Source organism: Rutilus rutilus, assembly GCF_951802725.1.
Source record: "Rutilus rutilus genome assembly, chromosome: 2".
In the NCBI taxonomy this organism is placed as follows: Eukaryota; Metazoa; Chordata; class Actinopteri; order Cypriniformes; family Leuciscidae; genus Rutilus; species Rutilus rutilus.
In genome coordinates this window covers 62,041,341-62,063,199 of record NC_140210.1, presented here as the reverse complement: position 1 = coordinate 62,063,199, position 21,859 = coordinate 62,041,341, and the positions used below count along the sequence as shown (strand labels likewise).

The 21,859-nt window shown below is 41.2% G+C and overlaps 1 protein-coding gene across 1 annotated transcript; it reads right to left on the bottom strand.

Annotated features, from left to right (window-relative positions):
- Window positions 1-2,424: 2,424 nt before the first annotated feature.
- Window positions 2,425-21,555, bottom strand: LOC311286273 (F-box only protein 6-like). The gene is made up of 7 exons (XM_084402415.1): window positions 21,384-21,555; window positions 7,789-7,916; window positions 6,507-6,538; window positions 6,303-6,417; window positions 6,105-6,200; window positions 5,285-5,420; window positions 2,425-5,189 (listed from the first exon to the last, which is right to left on the bottom strand). Exons 2-7 carry the CDS (start codon window positions 7,893-7,895, stop codon window positions 5,043-5,045), a joined length of 633 nt encoding a protein of 210 aa, XP_084258541.1. The 5' UTR covers window positions 7,896-7,916; window positions 21,384-21,555; the 3' UTR covers window positions 2,425-5,042.
- Between the last annotated feature and the right edge of the window lie 304 nt (window positions 21,556-21,859).

Here is a 21,859-nt window from a genome sequence, read left to right as displayed (position 1 = left end):
ACTACAATTCTTCCCACTGAGGTACAGCAGGCAATCTCCGAAATTAAATCTGGAAGTGGTGTTGGTATAGATGGTCTGGAGATAAAGTTTATTAAGATTGCCTCTTATGTTCTAGCATATCCATTATGTGATCTATTTAATTTATCTATATCTACTTGTAAAGTAGTCATGTGGAAGTGTGCTAGAGTAACAACTTTATACAAAAGTGGTGATCCTCTTGATCCTAACAATTACAGACCAATCTCAATTATTAGTAATGTAGTAAAAGTATTTGAAAAAAATTATATTCAAGAGACTGTTTAAATACATTAATGAGTTTTCTATTTTTTCTCCAAACCAATCAGGTTTTAGGCCCAATTACTCCACCACTACTGCTCTTACAAAAAATTTTAACGATGCTACATCTTCTTTGGACAATAATATGTCCACTGGAGCAATATTTATAGATCTTACCAAAGCGTTTGATCTGGTTGATCACTGTATTCTCCTTGATAAATTATATAACATTGGTCTCTCTGAACAGTCCATTTTATCTTCACTACAGATGTCAGTGTGTAATTTTCAATGGTGCTCCCTCTCAGTTCATGATAATGGAAAAGGGTGTTCCTCAAGGTTCTTGTTTAGGTCCTCTTTTATTTAAAATTTTCATTAATGATCTCCCACAAATGTGCTCTGACAGTCAAATTCTCTTGTATGCTGATGATACAGTTATTTATTCCTCAAAATGTGATATTAATTCGATTCAATCCTCACTGCAACTTGATTTTAATACTATTCAAAAGTGGTTCTCGGATAATGGACTAATAATAGTAAGTCATATAGTATGTTATTTTCCACTAGGTCTGCCCGACATAACCAAGGTAATAGTCTAACAATTCAATTCTTAGATGGTACATTTATGGAGAATGTTGAGGAATTTAAATATCTGGGCCTCTGGCTCGACTCCAGCCTCTCCTTCAGGCCTCATATTGACTCTATAGTGAAAAAAGTACATTATAATTTAAGACTTTTATACCGTTCAATTAATTGCTTCACACAATTGATTAGATTAAGAATTGTAACTCAGCTTTTATTTCCTATTATTGATTATGCTGACTTTGTCTATATGAGTACAACAGAATCATACATTAAATCCTTAAATGTTGTTTATAACAGTCTCTGTCGATTTGTGTTGAGATGTCTGTTTCTAACCCATCATTGTCATATGTACCAGCAAATTTAATCTCTTATCACCAAAGGCCAGAAGACAGCTACACTGGTTTCAGTTTGTCTATAAATGTATCTTTTTAAATGATCCTCTTTATTTGAAGCAACACTTAGTCCTATATAGGTCAACTTATGGCCTGAGACACCTTGATCATCTCTTTTTTTCTGTCCCAAATATATCTAAAGAAATCGGAAGATGTGCTTTTAAATTTAAAGCCCCCTCTGATTGGCACAGCTTACCTTGTTCCTTAAGGTCCATCTCTTCCTTTCCACTCTCTATAAGTCAGCCCTTTTAAACTTACTTGCAATCCTGTGACCAATGTAAATGTTTCCCTGGTGTATGACCTGTAATTTCTTTTTCACTAATGCACCTTCTCTTTCATTAATGCCCTTAGTAAGAGATTATGTATGTATGTGTGCATGAGAGCATATGTGCATGTATGTGTACATGTGTATGTAGGTATGTATGTATGCATGCATGCATGTTTGCGTGCATATGTGTATGTATGTGTATATAGGTATGTATTTTTGTATATGTATGTATATGTAGGCTATATATTTGTTTGTTTTGGTGGCTTCATCAAATATGGTTCTCTCCTGTAATATCTTAATATCATACTATACTGTTTATGTGAATACGCTTTGGACAGAGGTGGGACAGGTTGGGGTGGTTGGATGTGAGGAAGAGCTTTAGTATGTGCAAGTGTGTAAGTGTTTGGTGTTATCTTGAGGACCCCCTCGAAAACGAGATGTTCCATCTCAAGGGGTTATCCTCCAATAAAATGAATTTGAATTTGAATACAGTCATTACACAGTGCCTGCAGAGTGGGGGGGATCCTTCATTCTTTATAGTTGTTCCTCCCCCAAGGTTGTTTTCCCGAGGCTACATCAAGATACATCTTAGCCATAACTAACATATTGTTTAGATTTGTCTATCATATTACACCCTTGAATGGAGACTCTCTGTCTCGGCCATACATTCAGTCACATTAACTTTTGTCCGGTCATATACAAGGACATACACATACATACATTAATAAGAATACGTATCGACACCACAATAATCTGATTACCATCATATTTCTAAGATTCTATGAATATAATATAAATGCATATACAGTAAATGCAAACATAATAGAAGATTACATTTCTTCCACGCTCTATAAGAGAATAGTGAAGTCCATAGCACAACTATAACAATAATGACACAGAGGAACACTATCATTGGAATCACTCTTGGAAAGATTTTATTTTATTTTTTGCAGCTGATCAACGATTAACCCTTTGACAGCCAATCAGAACAGTAATCGACAGCCTACTGTAAAGAGCTCGAGCATTTCAATCAGAAGACAGTGTAATAAATGTAAAAAAACAGTGTACACTTAGACTAAACAGAATATCGTCCACATTAAGCTATAGTTATAGTTATACTTACAGTTATTATAGTAATTGTTACAGTTCAAGAAGTTCAGTCAAGTTTTTACAACACAGATTGTTTCAAAGCATCTTTACAGAGATAACAGGACAATAATGCAACACAGATTGTTTCGGCTGAACTGCAGATCTAACAGACACTCTCCAGCTTAAGAAAGTTCAGCGTTGATTCATTTCCAGTGTAAAAATCATTAGTTATTAATTTAGGGCCCGTTTACACGACACCGTTTTCAACTGAAAATGTTGAATGCGTTCTGGTCGTTCATTTACACGACGACGGCGTTTTGGTGGCCTGAGAACGCAACCTTAGAGTGCAAGTGTTTTGAAAACAATACCGTCTAATCAGAACATTATCATCGACTGTAAGTTATTGTTAGTTATGATATAGTTCATCGTATCCCTTTCTTCTTCCTTATACTTCTTCAAATTATTACACGTTGCACGTAAAACTAGTCAAAATCTTGCGATATAATACAAATAACACAAAATATGCATTTATCAAAAACATAATCACTCTTAATAATGTAAGGAAAAACATTACAAAATGATACATGTAGTTATGGCTCTAACAGGTCTAATGATAAACTCCAACTAGTTAAAAACACACTCTCTCTCTCTAACTCAAGCACACTTAAACAGATGATGAGTTTTTAACTCTGAAATCTTTATTTTTGTCTTTATACAGATTAAAGTCTAGACAAGTATTGGTTCATAGGCTGTTAAGATTTCATTTTATAGTTTAAGATAGTATATAAAGCACTAATTTGGTGTATATTTTTGAGGAGAGAAGAAACAGAGCAGAGAATAAAGTGAATCTAATAAAGGATGTTGTGGTGATGAAGGTGATGATCAGTTCACATCAGTGATTCAGAAACAGCTTCATGATTAAATTAATCACAAATGTACTTTTCTTAAATCGGTTTAGTTTACAATATAAATATTAAAGTAACCTTATTATTCTGTTTTTATAGATGTGTTTATGATGTGTTTAGATTTCTAACTTCTATTTAACTTCTATTAAACTTTAATTAATGGATCTTAGAAATAGGATTTATAACCAGGAAAAGCCCCAATTCCAGCATAGAGGGGTTCAGTGAATGTGGTGTTGAGTGTGTGTAAGTGTGTGAGTGTGTGTGTGTCAGAGACGCTGTAGAAGGACAGAGTGCCGGTCGACACGTCCACATACACTCCTGCTCTCTTAGAGGATGAAGAGACGTCAGGAATATCAGTGTGTTTATTATTGTGATGGACAGAGAATCTGTTATTATAGCAGATCAGACTCCAGGATTTGTCATCAGATCCAAACACACAGTCTTCACTTATTCCTCTCCTGCTGATTCCTTTATATGACACTGATATATCAGCATCTCTCCTGATCCATTCATGAGGAATGCCATTCATCCATTCATCTCGCTCCATTCAGCCTCCCAGTCAGACTCTCTCGTCAACCTGACGAATAACATCAATTCTCAGGTAAGGTAAAGAAAGTCAAATCTGACCTAAACCATAAGCATTCAAAAGGTACTTACAATTTGGTCAGAAGAGTCCTCTGTGGTATGTTCTCATTAAAAGTCTTCCAGCATCATAAATCTCAGAAGGCAGATTTTGTAATCAATTAAATTTATTTTAATTGGTTATTTTTCTTTTTATAATAAACAAAAATATAAAGGCAAATAGAACTTCATCGTTTAAGTATACAATACAATAATCACATTTTGAATCAAAGGTGTCGTAAGCTCTTCTCATCTTCTGCTTGGGGTTTCTTGTCCTCAGCTCTGGGCTTCTAGGCGTCGGGGGCTCTGGCGTATCAGTATCCCCAGAGGCAGTCAGTTCATCAGTCTTTTATACTCCTGTTGTTTACAACAGGCATTTGGTTGACACTCCTCCAAAGTTTCCCAGATCCTTCTCCAGGCATGTGCAAGCGGTCCATCTCTTCATGTCCTTGAACTCCAGTAAACTCAGCTAAGATGGCTGAGTTCATTTAAAGTTCTAGGAGTCCTCTAGCACACACACATAATCACACTTTTCTGCTCCTCTTACCATGGGTTGGCACAGTCACATATACATACAAAACCAATTACTGTACATCTATGCCAAAACAATATAAGCCATCTTTTACAAACAGAATAAATAACAACATTGAATGCAATGCATTATATCCAATACATTGGCTAAATATGTGTAACAATAAAGGCATCTATAATAAACAAGGAGGCAGGTAATTGCATTTTCTTGATATTATACAACACACTGAACATTTATCATGACAAAACACATTTACAGGAGAGCTTTGTAATGCTACACGTGTTTTTTCTCCTTAAGGCATATTGCATCATTAGAATTTCTAATTTGAAGATCAGTTTTGTTAATCTTAGGAATGTAAAAGATCATGCTGGAAAACGCTACCTCTCTGGAGGATGGCAGATCTCCACACTACTGTTAGTGACCCGTATTCCAAACCAGCCTTTCCAGAACTGTGTATCCTTCCCACCGTGAGTGAAGCGGATAAACCGAACACCAGGGCCATAATCCTTAAAGACGTAGGTCATCTGGAATAAAGCAGAACAAACACAGAGACAACGACTCTCTGACTGTAAGTTTGACTATAGAAGAAGAGCTCGACTGCATGTGTTACTCGACTCACCTGACACCACGGCTCCTCATTCCACTGCTGAAAGGAAACTCTCCCAGGCTTAAAGGTTCTGATGGGCTTTTTCCTCTGATCGAGCAGCTCTACACAGATCTGATACTCACTCCCACAGTCATAGCGTGGGGAATACCTGCAGATAAGACATCAGATCAATGAGCTTTCAGATTAGAACTGATTTAACACTGCTACTGTGTTCTTAAAGCAACAGTGAAACACATATAAATGAAAGTTGTGTCTTCATTTACTCTCCCTCATGTCATACCAAACCTGTATGAGTTTCTTTCTCCTGTGGAACAGAAGTTCTTTCACTTCGGTTTCACTTTCAGTCGATGGGTTCAAACAACACTGGCCTCAATTGACTTTCATTGTATGGACAAAAAGCATTTTTCACAATATCTTATTTTATGTCCCGCAGGAGAAATAAAGTCATACAGGTTTGGAACGAATTAAGGGTGAAAAACTTCATTTTTAAATGAACCATCCCTTAAATGGCATTAAAATTCAGTTTCTGCACTTTTTTTCTTACATAAAATTACAATGTTACGCATATTCTTACAATAAATGTACAAAATAATCTGCCAATAACAAAACAAAAAATTTAAATATGAATGTCAAATGACTTTGGGTTCTCATGGTGCCAAGCACAATTCCAGCATAAGGCACATTTGAAGCAGATACTTTATATTATATAAAGATATTATATTATATTATATTATATTATCAGATATTTCCCCCAATATCATGCAGCCCAGTAGAGTCTGAAAGCACCAGCTAAGATGCTGTAGCATAAGCTGGAGTTTCAGTGAACGCTCACCAGTCTGATATTCTGATATGAGGTTGCAGAAGATCCATGAAAGCATCACTGTAGCCTTTTTCCTTCAAATCAATCAGCTGTTGCTTTAAACATAGCCTGAGGACAAAGTTTACGAGTGATTCATGTGTGGATCGGCTTGATGATTGAGTTAGTGTCTTATTTTAACATTTCTTGAAGGATCTAAAATATCAAACATACCCGAAAGATGTTACAAAACATTTGGTGACCGTGTCGTCTGGATGAGGTCTCCTACTGTTTTCTGGCGCCCAGCCGTCACCCCCATTCTCTACAATCACCCATCCTTGAAGTCCATCTAAAAACATCATCAGAAAGAGACATTACCTGAAGCAAACATTCTTTACACTCTTAATGTAGGTTAATTATGTTAATTATGTCAATCACCTTCAGCTCTGGGATTTTTCAGCAAGTTGGACCTACAGGTGGAAACACAGAAGTTTCATATTCTGACGATAATACAGTAAACCAACTGAAACACAAATACTCCCACAATCGGCTGACATTTTCATTTTTAATGTTTTGTTTCATGAAATGCCTAAATATATCCTCTATCTGTATTGTGCATAAAAAATGAGTTAATGTTTTTCAGTAAAGTCTGACGAGGTGAGATCTTTATACAAGGTGCACTGGCCCCATATCATAAAGCGGTTGTTGGGAATCTGGGTGTAATATTTGACAGAGCTTTTCAATTTTTCAATTTTAAAGTTTTCTTTCATTAATGACCTTGAGAAAGTCAGTCATGCCTTCATCTTTTCACGGCTTGACTACTGCAACTCTCTTCATATAGGAGTTATCCAGACAGCAGGGTAGGGTTTACCTTAAATCCTTTATTTATTTTTATGCATGCTAGTGTTGTATTATTGAACTGATTTAATAACTAATGATTTTTACAAGCTGCACAATGACATAACTGACAATGCATAATTCTCCTGTTACCACTGTAAAGCTGTAACACTGATTAAGAGGTGTGTTTAAGAGGTTTTGTATTTTCTTGTGTGTAATAATGACGTAATTCTCCTGTTACCACTGTAAAGCTGCTTTGAAACTATCTGTATTGTAAATGCTATTGCAATTGATTAAAAGGGAATTACTTTAAAAAGACAAAAGAGTCAAGAGCCCAACTAAAGCAAATACTGACCACCACAATAGTGACTTCCTTTTTCTGACAAATAAAACATCAACATCTAAACTAGGGCTTACACACATTAATCACATTTCTAATGGCGATTACGATCACGGATGCCACGATTACGTAATCGTTCAAAGCCTGATTACAAAAAAAGTCCGCTTACATTCTTCTGCGTGATTAAGAGGTGTGTTTAGAGCATGTTACGCTGTGAGAGGCGAATCACGACTGCTGATTACTGGAGATGAGAAACTCGCTCCACCGACCACAGAGGGTTAACAAATATATAAACGTAGTTAAATATATAAATAAATCACACAGTAAATCAATACAGACACCAGTTTTGTATTTTCTGTCTTACATTAATTAATGTCTTACATTTCAATTTAAGTTTTAAAGTTAATTTTCAAAAAGTAAAAAAAAAGTCAATTTCCTTTTGTTTACAGATTTGAGGAGAAATAAAATAACTCATCTCTCTGTGTGCATTCAATGTGTTTTTGACTCCCATAGTTAAATTACCCACTACACGTTTATACTCACCTGGGGTCAGAGGTCACTGCTCCATTACTGAAATTAGGAGGAGGAGTCAAGGATCGATTACTCATTCGGTCGGGTTCTGCAGATGGTTGGTTCCCTCCATTCCCCATTATTAGAAACTGTCTTGAGGCCTGCACATGGAAACAGTGGACAAATCATACATTAAACCAAAAAACTTTCAGTAGACAAAAACTTCATAAAACAGTTTTGAAAGGTATATGTGATCTGTAATAAACCTCTTAGCTGGGGTTTCTTTTAAGAGGTTTAATTAGATTTTAATGGAGGACAGAGGGTACACCACACCGCAAGCTTTAATGAAAAATATTACTTTATTGACAATGTTCAGTTTAGAAAAGTAGTCATTACGTGAAACAGCATTTAGTTCATCAAACATCAACTCAGTACGCTCACTAGGACAAACGGCGATACACAAGTGAAACTCCAAACACGTCACTCCACTGCACTCTAGTGGTTAACCTCAGACCAGCACAGCACAATATAATTCGTGATCACACAGCAATCAGGTTTTTAAGTGGAAAATCAGCACGTCCCTAGTCCAGCATACACGAATTATAATGGCCGTAAACTTCAAATTGTTAAAATACAACATAGACTCACTCATACACACTCACTCATACATGCTCACAATAGTAATTCAAATATAAAACACTTCCCCGTTTCCATGACACAAGACCCCGACCCGGGGTCTAGGGAAAGGAATCAGCCGTGCCAGGCAGTCCACAACAGCACGCGCTCTCCTGAGCGTTGTTCCCCGCGCTCTCCTGAGCGTTGTTCCCGTCCCCACAGTCACGGCAATTAATCACTGGTTCTGACCGGAATTAGTCCTCTTTGGCCGTCACAGCTCGCTTTAGAACTTATAAAGTGTCTTTGGGTTTTACGAGGTCTCTTTGGGCAGCACGGCTCTTAACCGTTCCTGGAACATGTGGCCAGCGCTCCTACACCCCAGCCCCACTATTATCTAACTACACAGGTCGGTCTAGCTAGCTATCTATCTTCGTTGCCGGACAAACCCTAACGGTCTCGAGCAACACAAAACGTCCCCATTTCTTTCCCGAGCGCGACAAGCCAGTCCCGTCTGCCCTATCCCCTCCGCTTCTCTCACTCTCCTTAAATCTCCTCACTCCAGGTGAGATCAATTATCTCTTCCTTCAGGCCATCAATGAAATGTGCTACAGAAAGTTTCAAATGGGCCGAACCAAACCAGAAAGACAAATCCCCAGCGTTCATCACACTATCCCCTCCCCTCGGGTAGGCAGGACTCGTCCTCGAGTCACATCAAATTATAATCCTTTGACCAAGCTGGTGGTCTCCGAGAACGCGCTGGCTGAATCCTTTGTACGGATAACACCTTATACGGTGTAAACCCAGTGCTTGCCTGCACACTACTACGATAAGCCATCATCACATATGGCAGCAATCTATCCCAATTCATCTGGTTTTCATCCACGAACAATGACAGCATTGATAATAAAGTGCGATTGAACCTTTCTATTAGCCCGTCAGACTGAGGGCGATACGGAGACGTACGAGACTTGTTTATTTGCAGCAATCTACATAACTCCTTAAACAAGCCAGACTCAAAGTTTCTCCCTTGGTCAGAATGTAAACTCCGAGGCACTCCATACCGGCACACCCACTCCTCTACCAACACTCTAGCAATGGACTGAGCCTCTTGATTATGAAGGGGGAATGCTTCGGTCCATTTAGAAAAATAGTCACCAATGAATAAAATGTACTTATTCTTATTTAAAGTCTCTGGTAATGGACCCAGTATATCTACAGCCACACTTTCATATGGGCGGGATACCACAGACATCTGAAGCGGGGCACAAGGGGCCTTTCCATGAGCCTTTCTAGATGCACAATCATGACACTCTCTACACCATTTTTTAACATCCCCAAACCAACCAGGCCAATAAAAACGATCCTTCACCTTAGCTTGTAACTTGTGTATCCCCAAATGCCCCCCAGTGGATGTATTATGCAGCATGGACAAGACTCCTGGAACCAGACTTCTTGGTAAAACCACCTGCACTGCAGAAGCAGCGTCAGAATTTACTGGAGGTATTCTCACCAACCGCTGATTCTGGATCTGCAATTGGTCCCACACTGGCAAATACTTAACAAGGGCAGGGTTTAGCTCCGCTTCCCTATAATCATTTCCTGACCTATTTTTCAACAAAATAAGCAGATGAATATTTGGATCTTCTTGCTGAGCCTTAACCAAATCATCTTCTATTTCTTGCCTCTCTTGTATGATACCTCCCATTCCATCAGCCTCACTCACTACTCGAACTTGTACCTCAGACTGACAATTTCCATCCCCCTCCCTGTTGCCTCCACTCCCAGATCCAGGAAGCCTTGAGAGAGCATCCGCATTTGCATGCTGCTTCCCTGGTCTATGAATGATCTTATATTGGAAGTTAGCCAGTTGCTCTAACCAGCGGGCCAACTGTCCCTCCAACCCACTGAAGTTATGCAACCACCGCAATGAACTATGATCAGTTCTCAACAAAAACTCCCTCCCAAGCAAGTAATGTTTAAAATGCTTTGTAAACGTCACCACACTAAGTAGCTCCTTCTTTGTGGTGGCATACTTCCGTTCTGGTTTAGTCAAGGCCCTACTAGCATATGCCACCACCCGCTCCAAACCCCCATCCTCTTGGGACAATACAGCCCCGATTCCCACATCACTGGCGTCAGTGTCTAAAATAAATGGCTTTTTAGGGTCTGGATAGGCCAAAACGGGCGCACTAATAAGACTTACTTTTAATCGCTGAAAGGAATCTTGACACTCCTCCCCCCAAACAAATCTTTTTCCCTTTTCGGTGAGCTGATGTAAAGGGCGAGCAATCTCAGCAAAACCTTTAATAAATCTTCTATAATAGGAGGCTAATCCTATAAAACTTCTCACCTCCGTCTGGGTTTTTGGCGTAGGCCAAGCCCGTACTGCTTCTACCTTTGATGGATCAGCCATTACTCCCTCAGAAGATATAACATGACCCAAGTATTGCACTTGGGAAGAAAAAAGGTTACACTTGGAAGGTTTAACCTTAAGATTAGCCTGACGAAGTTTCAAAAGAACCTCATTTAATCTCTGAAGATGCTCCTGAAAAGTTCGCCCAAACACAATAATGTCATCTAGGTACACTAAACAAGTGGTCCACTGCAGGTCAGTCAAAACAACATCCATTAGGCGTTGAAAGGTACTCGGAGAGTTACATAACCCAAAACTTAAAACGTTAAATTCAAATAAACCCTGACGAGAAATAAATGCAGTCTTAGGTCTGTCCTGAGGGTCAACCTCCACCTGCCAGTAGCCACTCGCCAAGTCTAAAGTAGAAAACCAACAGGCATTTGTTAAACTATCGAGAGCATCGTCAATTCTAGGTAGAGGATATGCATCCTTCCTTGTTACATCATTTAGTTTACGATAATCTACGCAAAAATGAAGACTACCATCTTTTTTTTTTACCAAAACAACAGGTGCTGCCCACGGACTACATGATGGACGAATAATGTCATTATCTTGCATCTGTTTAATCTGCTCAACAACCTCCTGCTGGAGGTGCAAAGGTACTCGCCGAGGAGGTAGTTTAACAGGCTGTGCAGAGCCAGTATCTATTTTATGCAGAGCAAGATGAGTTCTCCCCAAATCATTATCCCCCTTACTGAATACAGACGCATTACGATGTAGTAACTCCTCAATTTCCCGGATCTGACTAGAATTAAACCCCCGATCCTTCAACCCAAAATGTGACACTAAATGGTCCACACTCAAAGGAGGGGAGGAATTTGGCTCAGTATCTTTGGTAGCAAATGCACTATCCCCTACCTCTATATCAGAAAAAAAAGTACCAATCTTCATATTCTGCTTTAAAACACAATTATCTTCTGACACATTAATAACTCTCACTGGCACAACCCCTTCATCAACCTTACAAACCACTCGAGCTACCATAACGTCACATGTTGGGAGCATCATGGAGAAAGGTTCCAACATACCCTCATAATGTTGTGGAAGGAGTCCTTCTACTTTACCAGGAACAATAACCTCAGTACGAGGAGGGATCATAATATCTGCCTGCACCCTAACTACCTTAGGATGTCCACTACAATCTTCACTAAACAAGGGGAGCTTCTTACCCATTAACCGACAACATTTTTCACCCAGATCAAAAACTGCCCCAAATTTAACGAGAAAGTCTGTACCCAACAGTAATTCTTGGGGAGTAACATCAGCCACCAAAAACTCAGCGATAACAGCCAAGGAATCAAACTGACATACAGTCTGCCAACGACCCAAAATTGTCATTTCCCCACCATTCGCCACGGCTACTCTACCCTGATATCCATCTAAACAGGACCCCCCATTGGTTACATTTAGCCAAAACTGCTTGGGTACAATAGAAACCTGTGCTCCCGTATCAATCAATAACCGCGTTTCACACCCACCTATTTTACCAGTCAGAAAAACTCCAGCACCGGTTGCAGAAATTGAGGCCAATTTATCAGGCACAACTGTGGGGGCGGGCATTTGGCCTATTGTGCCCACCCCCTCTAGTTTCCCTGCAAATAAGGGCAATTTCTGCGTAGGTGTCTAGTACAACCACATTCCCAACATGCCTCGGCCCGAAAACGGTCCTGTGGCTCGGCTGAATTTTTCAGAGGAGTGGTACGTGCAGACTTGACCTGTATTTCCTTTACAGTAACTTGTAAAGCCTTAACCTCCTGACGCAACTCCTCCACAATGCTCAATAAAACTTCAACCTTATTATCAGATGAATTCTGAACACTCAGACCACGAACTTTAGAATCTGAACATTGTGTATGTTCTAAATTACGAATAAGCTCTAATTCAGACGCTAAATTAATTGCACCTTCCAAAGTGGCAGGTTTTGCACTGCGCAAATGTATACGCATATCACCACTACCTACATGTGCGACAAAGTGGTCACGAGCCAGTAAATCTTGTGTAGCACCATCAGCAGAAGGGTAAGCTTTATAAATCAGGCGTCTTAATGCATTGCCAAACTCACGAGCAGTCTCATTATGGAGCCGACGTCGGGAAGAAAAGCTTACCCGATTCCAGTCTGCACTCTCACAAGGCTCTAAACACTTACCCATCGCACTTTTTAAAAGAACATAATTATTCTTTGCCTCATTAGGAAGTCCGCCATAAATATCTCTTGCTCGACCCGAAAATAATAGAGACATAAACTTTAACTTAAGGTCATCATTCCACCCATTTACTTGCGCCGCCATCTCAAATTGTTCAGACCAGTCAGACCATTCCCTTCCCACCCCTGTAAATGTTTCTGGCATTAAAAGGGGGCGAGACACTGGAATTACATTGGAGTTAGCAGCTGCCATATCACCGTTTGAAACTACTGAGCCTGCTCCTGATTGGGACTCTTCCTCCAAATTTTTTTTTTTTTTTTTTTTTTTTTACCCCACCGCTGCCACCAGTGTAATAAACCTCTTAGCTGGGGTTTCTTTTAAGAGGTTTAATTAGATTTTAATGGAGGACAGAGGGTACACCACACCGCAAGCTTTAATGAAAAATATTACTTTATTGACAATGTTCAGTTTAGAAAAGTAGTCATTACGTGAAACAGCATTTAGTTCATCAAACATCAACTCAGTACGCTCACTAGGACAAACGGCGATACACAAGTGAAACTCCAAACACGTCACTCCACTGCACTCTAGTGGTTAACCTCAGACCAGCACAGCACAATATAATTCGTGATCACACAGCAATCAGGTTTTTAAGTGGAAAATCAGCACGTCCCTAGTCCAGCATACACGAATTATAATGGCCGTAAACTTCAAATTGTTAAAATACAACATAGACTCACTCATACACACTCACTCATACATGCTCACAATAGTAATTCAAATATAAAACACTTCCCCGTTTCCATGACACAAGACCCCGACCCGGGGTCTAGGGAAAGGAATCAGCCGTGCCAGGCAGTCCACAACAGCACGCGCTCTCCTGAGCGTTGTTCCCCGCGCTCTCCTGAGCGTTGTTCCCGTCCCCACAGTCACGGCAATTAATCACTGGTTCTGACCGGAATTAGTCCTCTTTGGCCGTCACAGCTCGCTTTAGAACTTATAAAGTGTCTTTGGGTTTTACGAGGTCTCTTTGGGCAGCACGGCTCTTAACCGTTCCTGGAACATGTGGCCAGCGCTCCTACACCCCAGCCCCACTATTATCTAACTACACAGGTCGGTCTAGCTAGCTATCTATCTTCGTTGCCGGACAAACCCTAACGGTCTCGAGCAACACAAAACGTCCCCATTTCTTTCCCGAGCGCGACAAGCCAGTCCCGTCTGCCCTATCCCCTCCGCTTCTCTCACTCTCCTTAAATCTCCTCACTCCAGGTGAGATCAATTATCTCTTCCTTCAGGCCATCAATGAAATGTGCTACAGAAAGTTTCAAATGGGCCGAACCAAACCAGAAAGACAAATCCCCAGCGTTCATCACAGATCTATGACCATTATACACTGTATGCCATTGTAAAGACTGTGTGTCTGTCCCTCACAGCCTCGTTTTCATCCACGTACAATACAGTATGGTGTGTCTGACCAGACAAAGGTCTACTGCAAACATCTGTCATATAAAACACACAGCTGCAAATGTAGAGAAGACATGTGCATTCCCGTTCACATTAACCACCCCCCCACCCCCTGAATCTAAATCAGTGGATAAAGTCAAGTCCCGACTCAGCCTTTTTGGACTTGATTGGTTAAAGACTTGGACTCGACTGGACTCAAACCCCACACTCTCTCTCTCTTTCTTTCGGCTTGCTCTCATTTGATCAGGGGACGCCACAGTGGAATATTCTGCAGATGTGAACCTCTGAGATGAAGTGGATCAGTGCTTCAGTCTCCATTACCCACCGTCAGTGTCTCACTGATGCTCTTGAGTCTCACTGAACACTGAACTTCAACAGCAGGAGGAAAATCCTGAATCTCTCTCTGTTCAGAAGCTTCATGTGTTTCTGCTGCTGTAGAGAGACTCACTGACAGCTTCTCTGTGTCAGAGCTCATATCACACTGACTGATCAGCACATTTGATCAATAACTCTCTGAACGCTTCGACATGGAGCCGGCAACACTTTTCTAATGATTAAAAGAGTCTTGAACTGAGAAATCCATCTATTTTCCTTGAGCTTTTGACATTTGAGAGGTCATGTTATGTGGGGGTGTTCTACATATGGTATAGTATTGCCACCTTAAAAAAACTAAAACAAAAACAATGTCCCACTCAATAGTGCTAAAAAAATAAAAAATTAAAAAGGAGAAAAGTGCCTCGCAGGTGTGCAATGATAAATCGTTCTAATAGTGGGCAAAGGGTTGCCCTATTTCTTGAGAGAAAAGAAAGTACAGAGCGCGAAAGCACCAAAGTGACTGAAGGATTGCCGTAAAGCAGTATCTCTGGTCGTACGATGTGTGTGATGTCACTGACACTTTAAAAGACATTTTAAAGCAAATAAGTGACTCTAAAAAATCTAACACCCAGCAGTGTGTAATTCATCTCCTTTCGAATACAACATTCAAATTACTAGACAAAAAATTATATCCTGAGGAAAGTGGATTTTGAGGGGTATAGCGCCATAGACCTCCATTCATCCTGCACTCGTCCTGTGAGCGCCCTCATGTGGAGCCAGAGTGGAACTGCACTCGTCCTGTGAGCGCCCTCATGTGGAGCCAGAGTGGAACTGCACTCGTCTGTGAGCGCCCTCATGTGGAGCCAGAGTGGAACTGCACTCGTCTGTGAGCGCCCTCATGTGGAGCCAGAGTGGAACTGCACTCGTCCTGTGAGCGCCCTCATGTGGAGCCAGAGTGGAACTGCACTCGTCCTGTGAGCGCCCTCATGCGGAGCCAGAGTGGAACTGCTCTCGCCTGTGAGCGCCCTCATGTGGAGCCAGAGAGGAACTGCACTCGTCCTGTGAGCGCCCTCATGTGGAGCCAGAGTGGATCTGCACTCGTCCTGTGAGCGCCCTCATGTGGAGCCAGAGTGGAACTGCACTCGTCCTGTGAGCGCCCTCATGTGGAGCCAGAGTGGAACTGCACTCGTCCTGTGAGCGCCCTCATGTGGAGCCAGAGCGGAACTGCACTCGTCCTGTGAGCGCCCTCATGTGGAGCCAGAGCGGAACTGCACTCGCCCTGAGAGCACCCTCATGTGGAGCCAGAGTGGAACTGCACTCGTCCTGTGAGCGCCCTCATGTGGAGCCAGAGCGGAACTGCACTCGCCCTGAGAGCGCCCTCATGTGGAGCCGGAGTGGAACTGCACTCGTCCTGTGAGCTCCCTCATGTGGAGCCAGAGCGGAACTGCACTCGCCCTGAGAGTGCCCTCATGTGGAGCCGGAGCGGAACTGCACTCGTCCTGTGAGCGCCCTCATGTGGAGCCGGAGTGGAACTGCACTCGTCCTGCGAGCGCCCTCATGCGGAGCCGGAGTGGAACTGCACTCGTCCTGTGAGCGCCCTCATGCGGAGCCGGAGTGGAACTGCACTCGTCATGCGAGCCCCCTAATGCGGAGCCGGAGTGGAACTGCACTCGTCCTGCGAGCGCCCTCATGTGGAGCCGGAGTGGAACTGCCCTCATGTGGAGCCAGAGTGGAACTGCACTCGTCCTGTGAGCGCCCTCATGTGGAGCCAGAGTGGAACTGCACTCATCCTGTGAGCGCCCTCATGCGGAGCCGGAGTGGAACTGCACTCGTCCTGTGAGCGCCCTCATGTGGAGCCAGAGTGGAACTGCACTCGTCCTGTGAGCTCCCTCATGTGGAGCCAGAGCGGAACTGCACTCGCCCTGAGAGCGCCCTCATGTGGAGCCGGAGCGGAACTGCACTCGTCCTGTGAGCGCCCTCATGTGGAGCCGGAGTGGAACTGCACTCGTCCTGCGAGCGCCCTCATGCGGAGCCGGAGTGGAACTGCACTCGTCCTGTGAGCGCCCTCATGCGGAGCCGGAGTGGAACTGCACTCGTCATGCGAGCCCCCTAATGCGGAGCCGGAGTGGAACTGCACTCGTCCTGCGAGCGCCCTCATGTGGAGCCGGAGTGGAACTGCCCTCATGTGGAGCCAGAGTGGAACTGCACTCGTCCTGTGAGCGCCCTCATGTGGAGCCAGAGTGGAACTGCACTCATCCTGTGAGCGCCCTCATGTGGAGCCGGAGTGGAACTGCCCTCATGTGGAGCCAGAGTGGAACTGGTGCATTCTCTGGTGTTTCTCACTGTTCTGGCCTCTGTGTTTTGTGTAATAATGACGTACAGTCTGAGCACATTAATAAAAACGGTCAAAGCCATTAGATAAATCAGCTTATAAGTTCTTGTTGGGTCATTAATGGCTCAAATGGTCTATTTGTGAACATTTTCACGGTGCAGTTTTGGTCAGTTAACACTTCCTTATGCCCTTAACTTTAATATTCTGATTTGTGAAAGTCTAGGGAAGGGTTAACTGGCTAAAACTGTACTGTGAAACATTTCCAAATCACAATAGTGCATCTGAGCCACATACGACCTGACAAGATGACCAGTTTTTATACTAATAAGCGGATTAATCTAACGCAAACTAACTGCACAGGTCGACGCATGGCCTACAGACGCGCGCCCATATGTTTTATTTAATGTTTACATTTCCTCAGTTTTAGATTCCCTTCAGATTGTAACCAGACCTGCAAACTCCTCAGACTAAAAAAGGTGACAGTGTCGCCCGGGGGGGGGGGGGGGGGTGGATGGCATGTTTTTTTTTTCTACATGCCATGGGATTAATCAATGCATGCTGATGAATAATGTATAATAATAATAATAATAATAATAATAATTAATCTGCATACCCTAGTTTTGCACTGATGTAAAAAGACTGACAGTGACACAATAAGACCTCATGTTAGCAAAATGTTTTAATCTTTTAACTCTAAAAAAAAAAAACCTATTAAAAAAAACACGTATGTTCTTTAAATTAATGTTTGATTATAATTTTATGGTCTTCACATAGGGATGGGAATTGATAAGATTTTATCAATAATAATGCCACTGACGATTCTGATTATCGATCCAATTCTTTATCGATTCTTGATAGCACTGTGTGGAAAAATGTAGTCATATGCTCTTTTTTTTTTTTAAACAAGTGGTTTTCTTTATTTTGAAGTTTAAGCTTGAGTTAGCAAACTGTACTTTTTTATATAATTTATGTAATAAATATAACCTTATTGTAAAGTGTTACTGATTAGTTACACCGATTCAGACGTCACCTGAGTTCACTGTTGGAAAGATCAGTTGTTTTAACCATTCATTAAATCATTAAAATGAATCGGTTCAAAGGAGTCATTAGTTCGCGAATTGGACGTGTCGTGCGCGCTGTGTGATTGTCCCAGCAGTTAGGACACTGACATCCAAGATTTGTGTCAACATAAAAAACATTTCATCACTGTATAGTTTTATTTCGTTTAATTAAAGTGTTGTTTAAGTCAGCTGAATGTCCAGAACGCTTTTCAGAGAAGATAAGGAAACTTATTTAGCAAAATTCACACCCAGCAGTAATTCAGAAAAAAAAAAAAGGTCTTTCGACCTTTTACCACCGTGTCGATTTATTTTTGATTAATATGTGCGTGCGAGGGAGAGAGAGCAACACAGCGCCTAGTTTGGAGACGGTGAAGTCGTTTACACAGAGAGTGCGCGCGCGCGACCGGCTCTCTCTCTCTGCTCGTTCTTTCAGTTAAACATACGCCCTGTCACAAACGCAGCCGTTCATCTACATTACTCACCGATCAAATAAGACTTTGGCGGGACAAAAAATCATTTTGGTGGGCGCTAAAATGCAGGAAAATTCATGCGTGAGTTTCCATTAGACTCGCACGGTAGCCAGGCGTCTCATCAAATGGCGAGCTCAGCTCAGTTCAGTTGACGCTGTGTGCTTCAAGATTCTGACGCAAGTCCTAACTAAGATTCCAATTGGCCAAGAGAAAAAGTGCTAAGATTCCGATTGGCCCAGAGAAATGTCAATTATAAAAATTATCCAATAATGTTTCGCAATTCTAGCCTGCATGGCAGTTACTGTGAGAAACAATATTCATTCTACTGATTACTCCATCAGCTCCCCAGCTCGTGAATCAGTGTGCATGATTTCGGGCACTGTTACGGACAGAAAGGCTCGCATTGGGACACTGATGGTGACACGACAACATCACTAATTTGCAGATTACATTTAATACAGTACACTTTAATGAAAACATTTGTGATTGTTTTATAAAGATGCCATTATGTGCAGTTACACACATATGTAAGAGTGTTTTGTATTAGTTGTTTTAATGAAAGAGGGATTGCTCTAATCACACTATTAAACTCTCTATTGATACTTTGCACGTGACGTCACAAGTACTAGCTGGCGGGCAAGAACGTCGTTCTCCAGCAACTAAACCCAGTAAACTAATCAAGGGTCGCCAGTTTTACTGTACAAAAGTTGGTGTTTTGAGGTGTAAACGACATGCCAGATAGTTGTTGTGCAATTGGATGCACTAACCTCAGATGAGATAAGCAACCTTCACAGTATACACACGTCTGTGCATATTACCATCACAGGTAATTTCAACATTTGTTTGAATACAATGGGTGTATGATCATGTAGTTAATCGTGTCTTTAAGTTACTGTAGTTTTGTCAATCAACACCAGTATTCACCAGCTGTTTCGGCGAGTCAGCTGTTTGTGTTATGAGTCTAAGCTAGGCTAACTGTACGTTCACATTCGCCGCCGGCGAGACCGGCAAAATTCATTGAAAATGAATGATTTCCGAGCACTTTGACGCTCTCGCCGGCGGCGGTGTGAACGTACAGTAACAGCTGTCGTCTTTTGCTAACAATAACATAAGTGTGTGATAGGTTGTTTTGAGGTTTGCGATATCTATGATTTTCACCGAGAACCAGAGATGACCCAACAGTAGAGCTAGATTATTTACGGAGGAATTATTACTGCTCGACTATCTTAAAAAAACTTGTATGTTTTACACAATTTAGCTACCTTGGAGTTAATCCTAGTCCATATGCAGCTAGCTCGCTAACAGACTTGATAGCTACTAGAAAGTCCTGGAACTACAGGACTCAACGTTGAAAATACCCGTTTGTTGCCCGCCAGGTATCCGTGGTAGTCACGTGACTGCAAAGTATCAATAACACTTTACATTTCTCCATGAAAAAATTATATTGAATAAACTGACCAGCTTCATCTATCAAACTTTTTTCTCATGCCACTCTTGTTTGAATAATGTCTTCATATTTATTGTAATGGCTCTATTATTCCACAGGCTGGATCCATGTGTGTGAAGTTATGTGTGTGAATATCATTTCCAGAAGTGCAATATCTGCTTATGGACATTTGAAAGCTTAATAGGCGATTTAGAAATCTCAAAATCCCATTTGAGCAGAAAGTCTAATCCTCTGACTCTCTTCAATACACACTTTGGTATATTAGATATGTGAGTTTTGTTTTTTCCATATAAAATTAAACATTCCAGTTTTGCTTTTTTTGATCAGTTATAAGGAGAACAATAAAGAGACGACGACGGGTCAATTAGTTGAGATATTTCTTCTGCAAAAGGATTCTGCCCGATAGACAAGGTCAAGGTCAAGGTCAAGGTAGCATTTATTGTCTCCCTTAGGAGAAATGTGTTTTAGATTAGTAGATAGATAGATTAGATTAATAGATTAATATACAACATTAACGAACATTCCAAATCCTAAAATCCTACATCATAACAACAGTACATATATCATATAACATAACACAGCCCTCAGTTCCTGCTCTTGTACTCTTGTACCAGCTATTGCCGTTATTTAACTTCCTGCTGCAGTTGATCATTAATTAATTTAACAGACAGCGGTACAAATGAATATTTATATCGGTTATACTTGCATAATGTAACCCTGTATCTCCGACCAAAGTTCATCAGCACATACTCAGGACACAACACATGAGAAGAGTCTAATAAAATCTTGTTGTCCTGCTGGATGGTGCAAAGCTCAAAGATATCCTGTAAAGAGCTGATTGTCTGTGTCCCCATGATTTTTACTGACACTCTCACCAAGTTATTTATTTGAGCTCTCAGTTTTACTGTTAAACTTCAGAACCAAACAATAATTAAATATCTTAAAACACTCTATCGTTGCTTTATAAAAAATTAACATAATATTCCTGCTCACTACAAATAATCGTAATCTCCGTAGAAAATGTAAGCGCTGATGGACCCTTGTGCACACCCATGACACGGGTGTGCCATTTAAGCTCACTGTCAATGTGGACCCCAAATATTTATAAGAAGCAACCCGTTTAATAGCTTCACCAGAACCCCAGCAGAGCTCCTGTCCCCCACTGATCTGGGGTCTATGATCTGTAGATAATGGTCGTCACACCAGCCCACAAACGCTTCTATAGCAGCTTTGTAGTCGTCAATACTGCAGTCTCTCATCAACAAGAGCAATAAAACCGTGTCATCCGAAAAATTCACAATAAATTGGTTTGACTGCTGGCTAATGCTGTCATTTGTGTACAGAGTAAACAGAAGTGGCGTACTTACGGCATCTTGCAGGACTCCTGTACTACTCACTGCAACATCCAACAACACTGAGTTCAATTTCACCTGTTGTGTCCTGTTTGTTAAGAAGGAATAATACCACTTCCTTATAAAAGGGTTAACTCGTAACTTTCTCCAACAGTTTCTGTGGTTGAATGGAGTTAAACGCAAAACTAAAATCAATAAAAAGCAACCTTGCGTAAGCAGCTGGACTCTGGACTGATCTCTCATAAGTTAATGATTAAGAGATTTTTATACTATCCCTTCTCTGTTCTGTGTTGTATTTTAATCTTTTGAAAGTGTTAAACCAAAGTGTTGTGTACTTTCCATGTTTCCAGTGGCGTTTTCTTGCGGAGGCCAAGGGAAGCCAGGCTTCCTCACTTTTTCAGAATATAATCGTCATTTAATAAACACTTTTGTTTTCACAGTTTACGCAATCCTTCTGTCATCTCCTCATCGTCTCTCTTCATTCATTACTG

Excerpts from the sequence above, each read along its gene's own strand:
- LOC311286273 (XM_084402415.1), bottom strand. The coding sequence starts at position 7,895 with ATGGGGAATGGAGGGAACCAACCATCTGCAGAACCCGACCGAATGAGT. Across the intron at positions 6,201-6,302 it reads TGTTTTGTAACATCTTTCGG|GCTATGTTTAAAGCAACAGC; the intron begins GTATGTTTGATA and ends CTTTGTCCTCAG. Across the intron at positions 5,190-5,284 it reads ATGAGGAGCCGTGGTGTCAG|ATGACCTACGTCTTTAAGGA; the intron begins GTGAGTCGAGTA and ends GCTTTATTCCAG.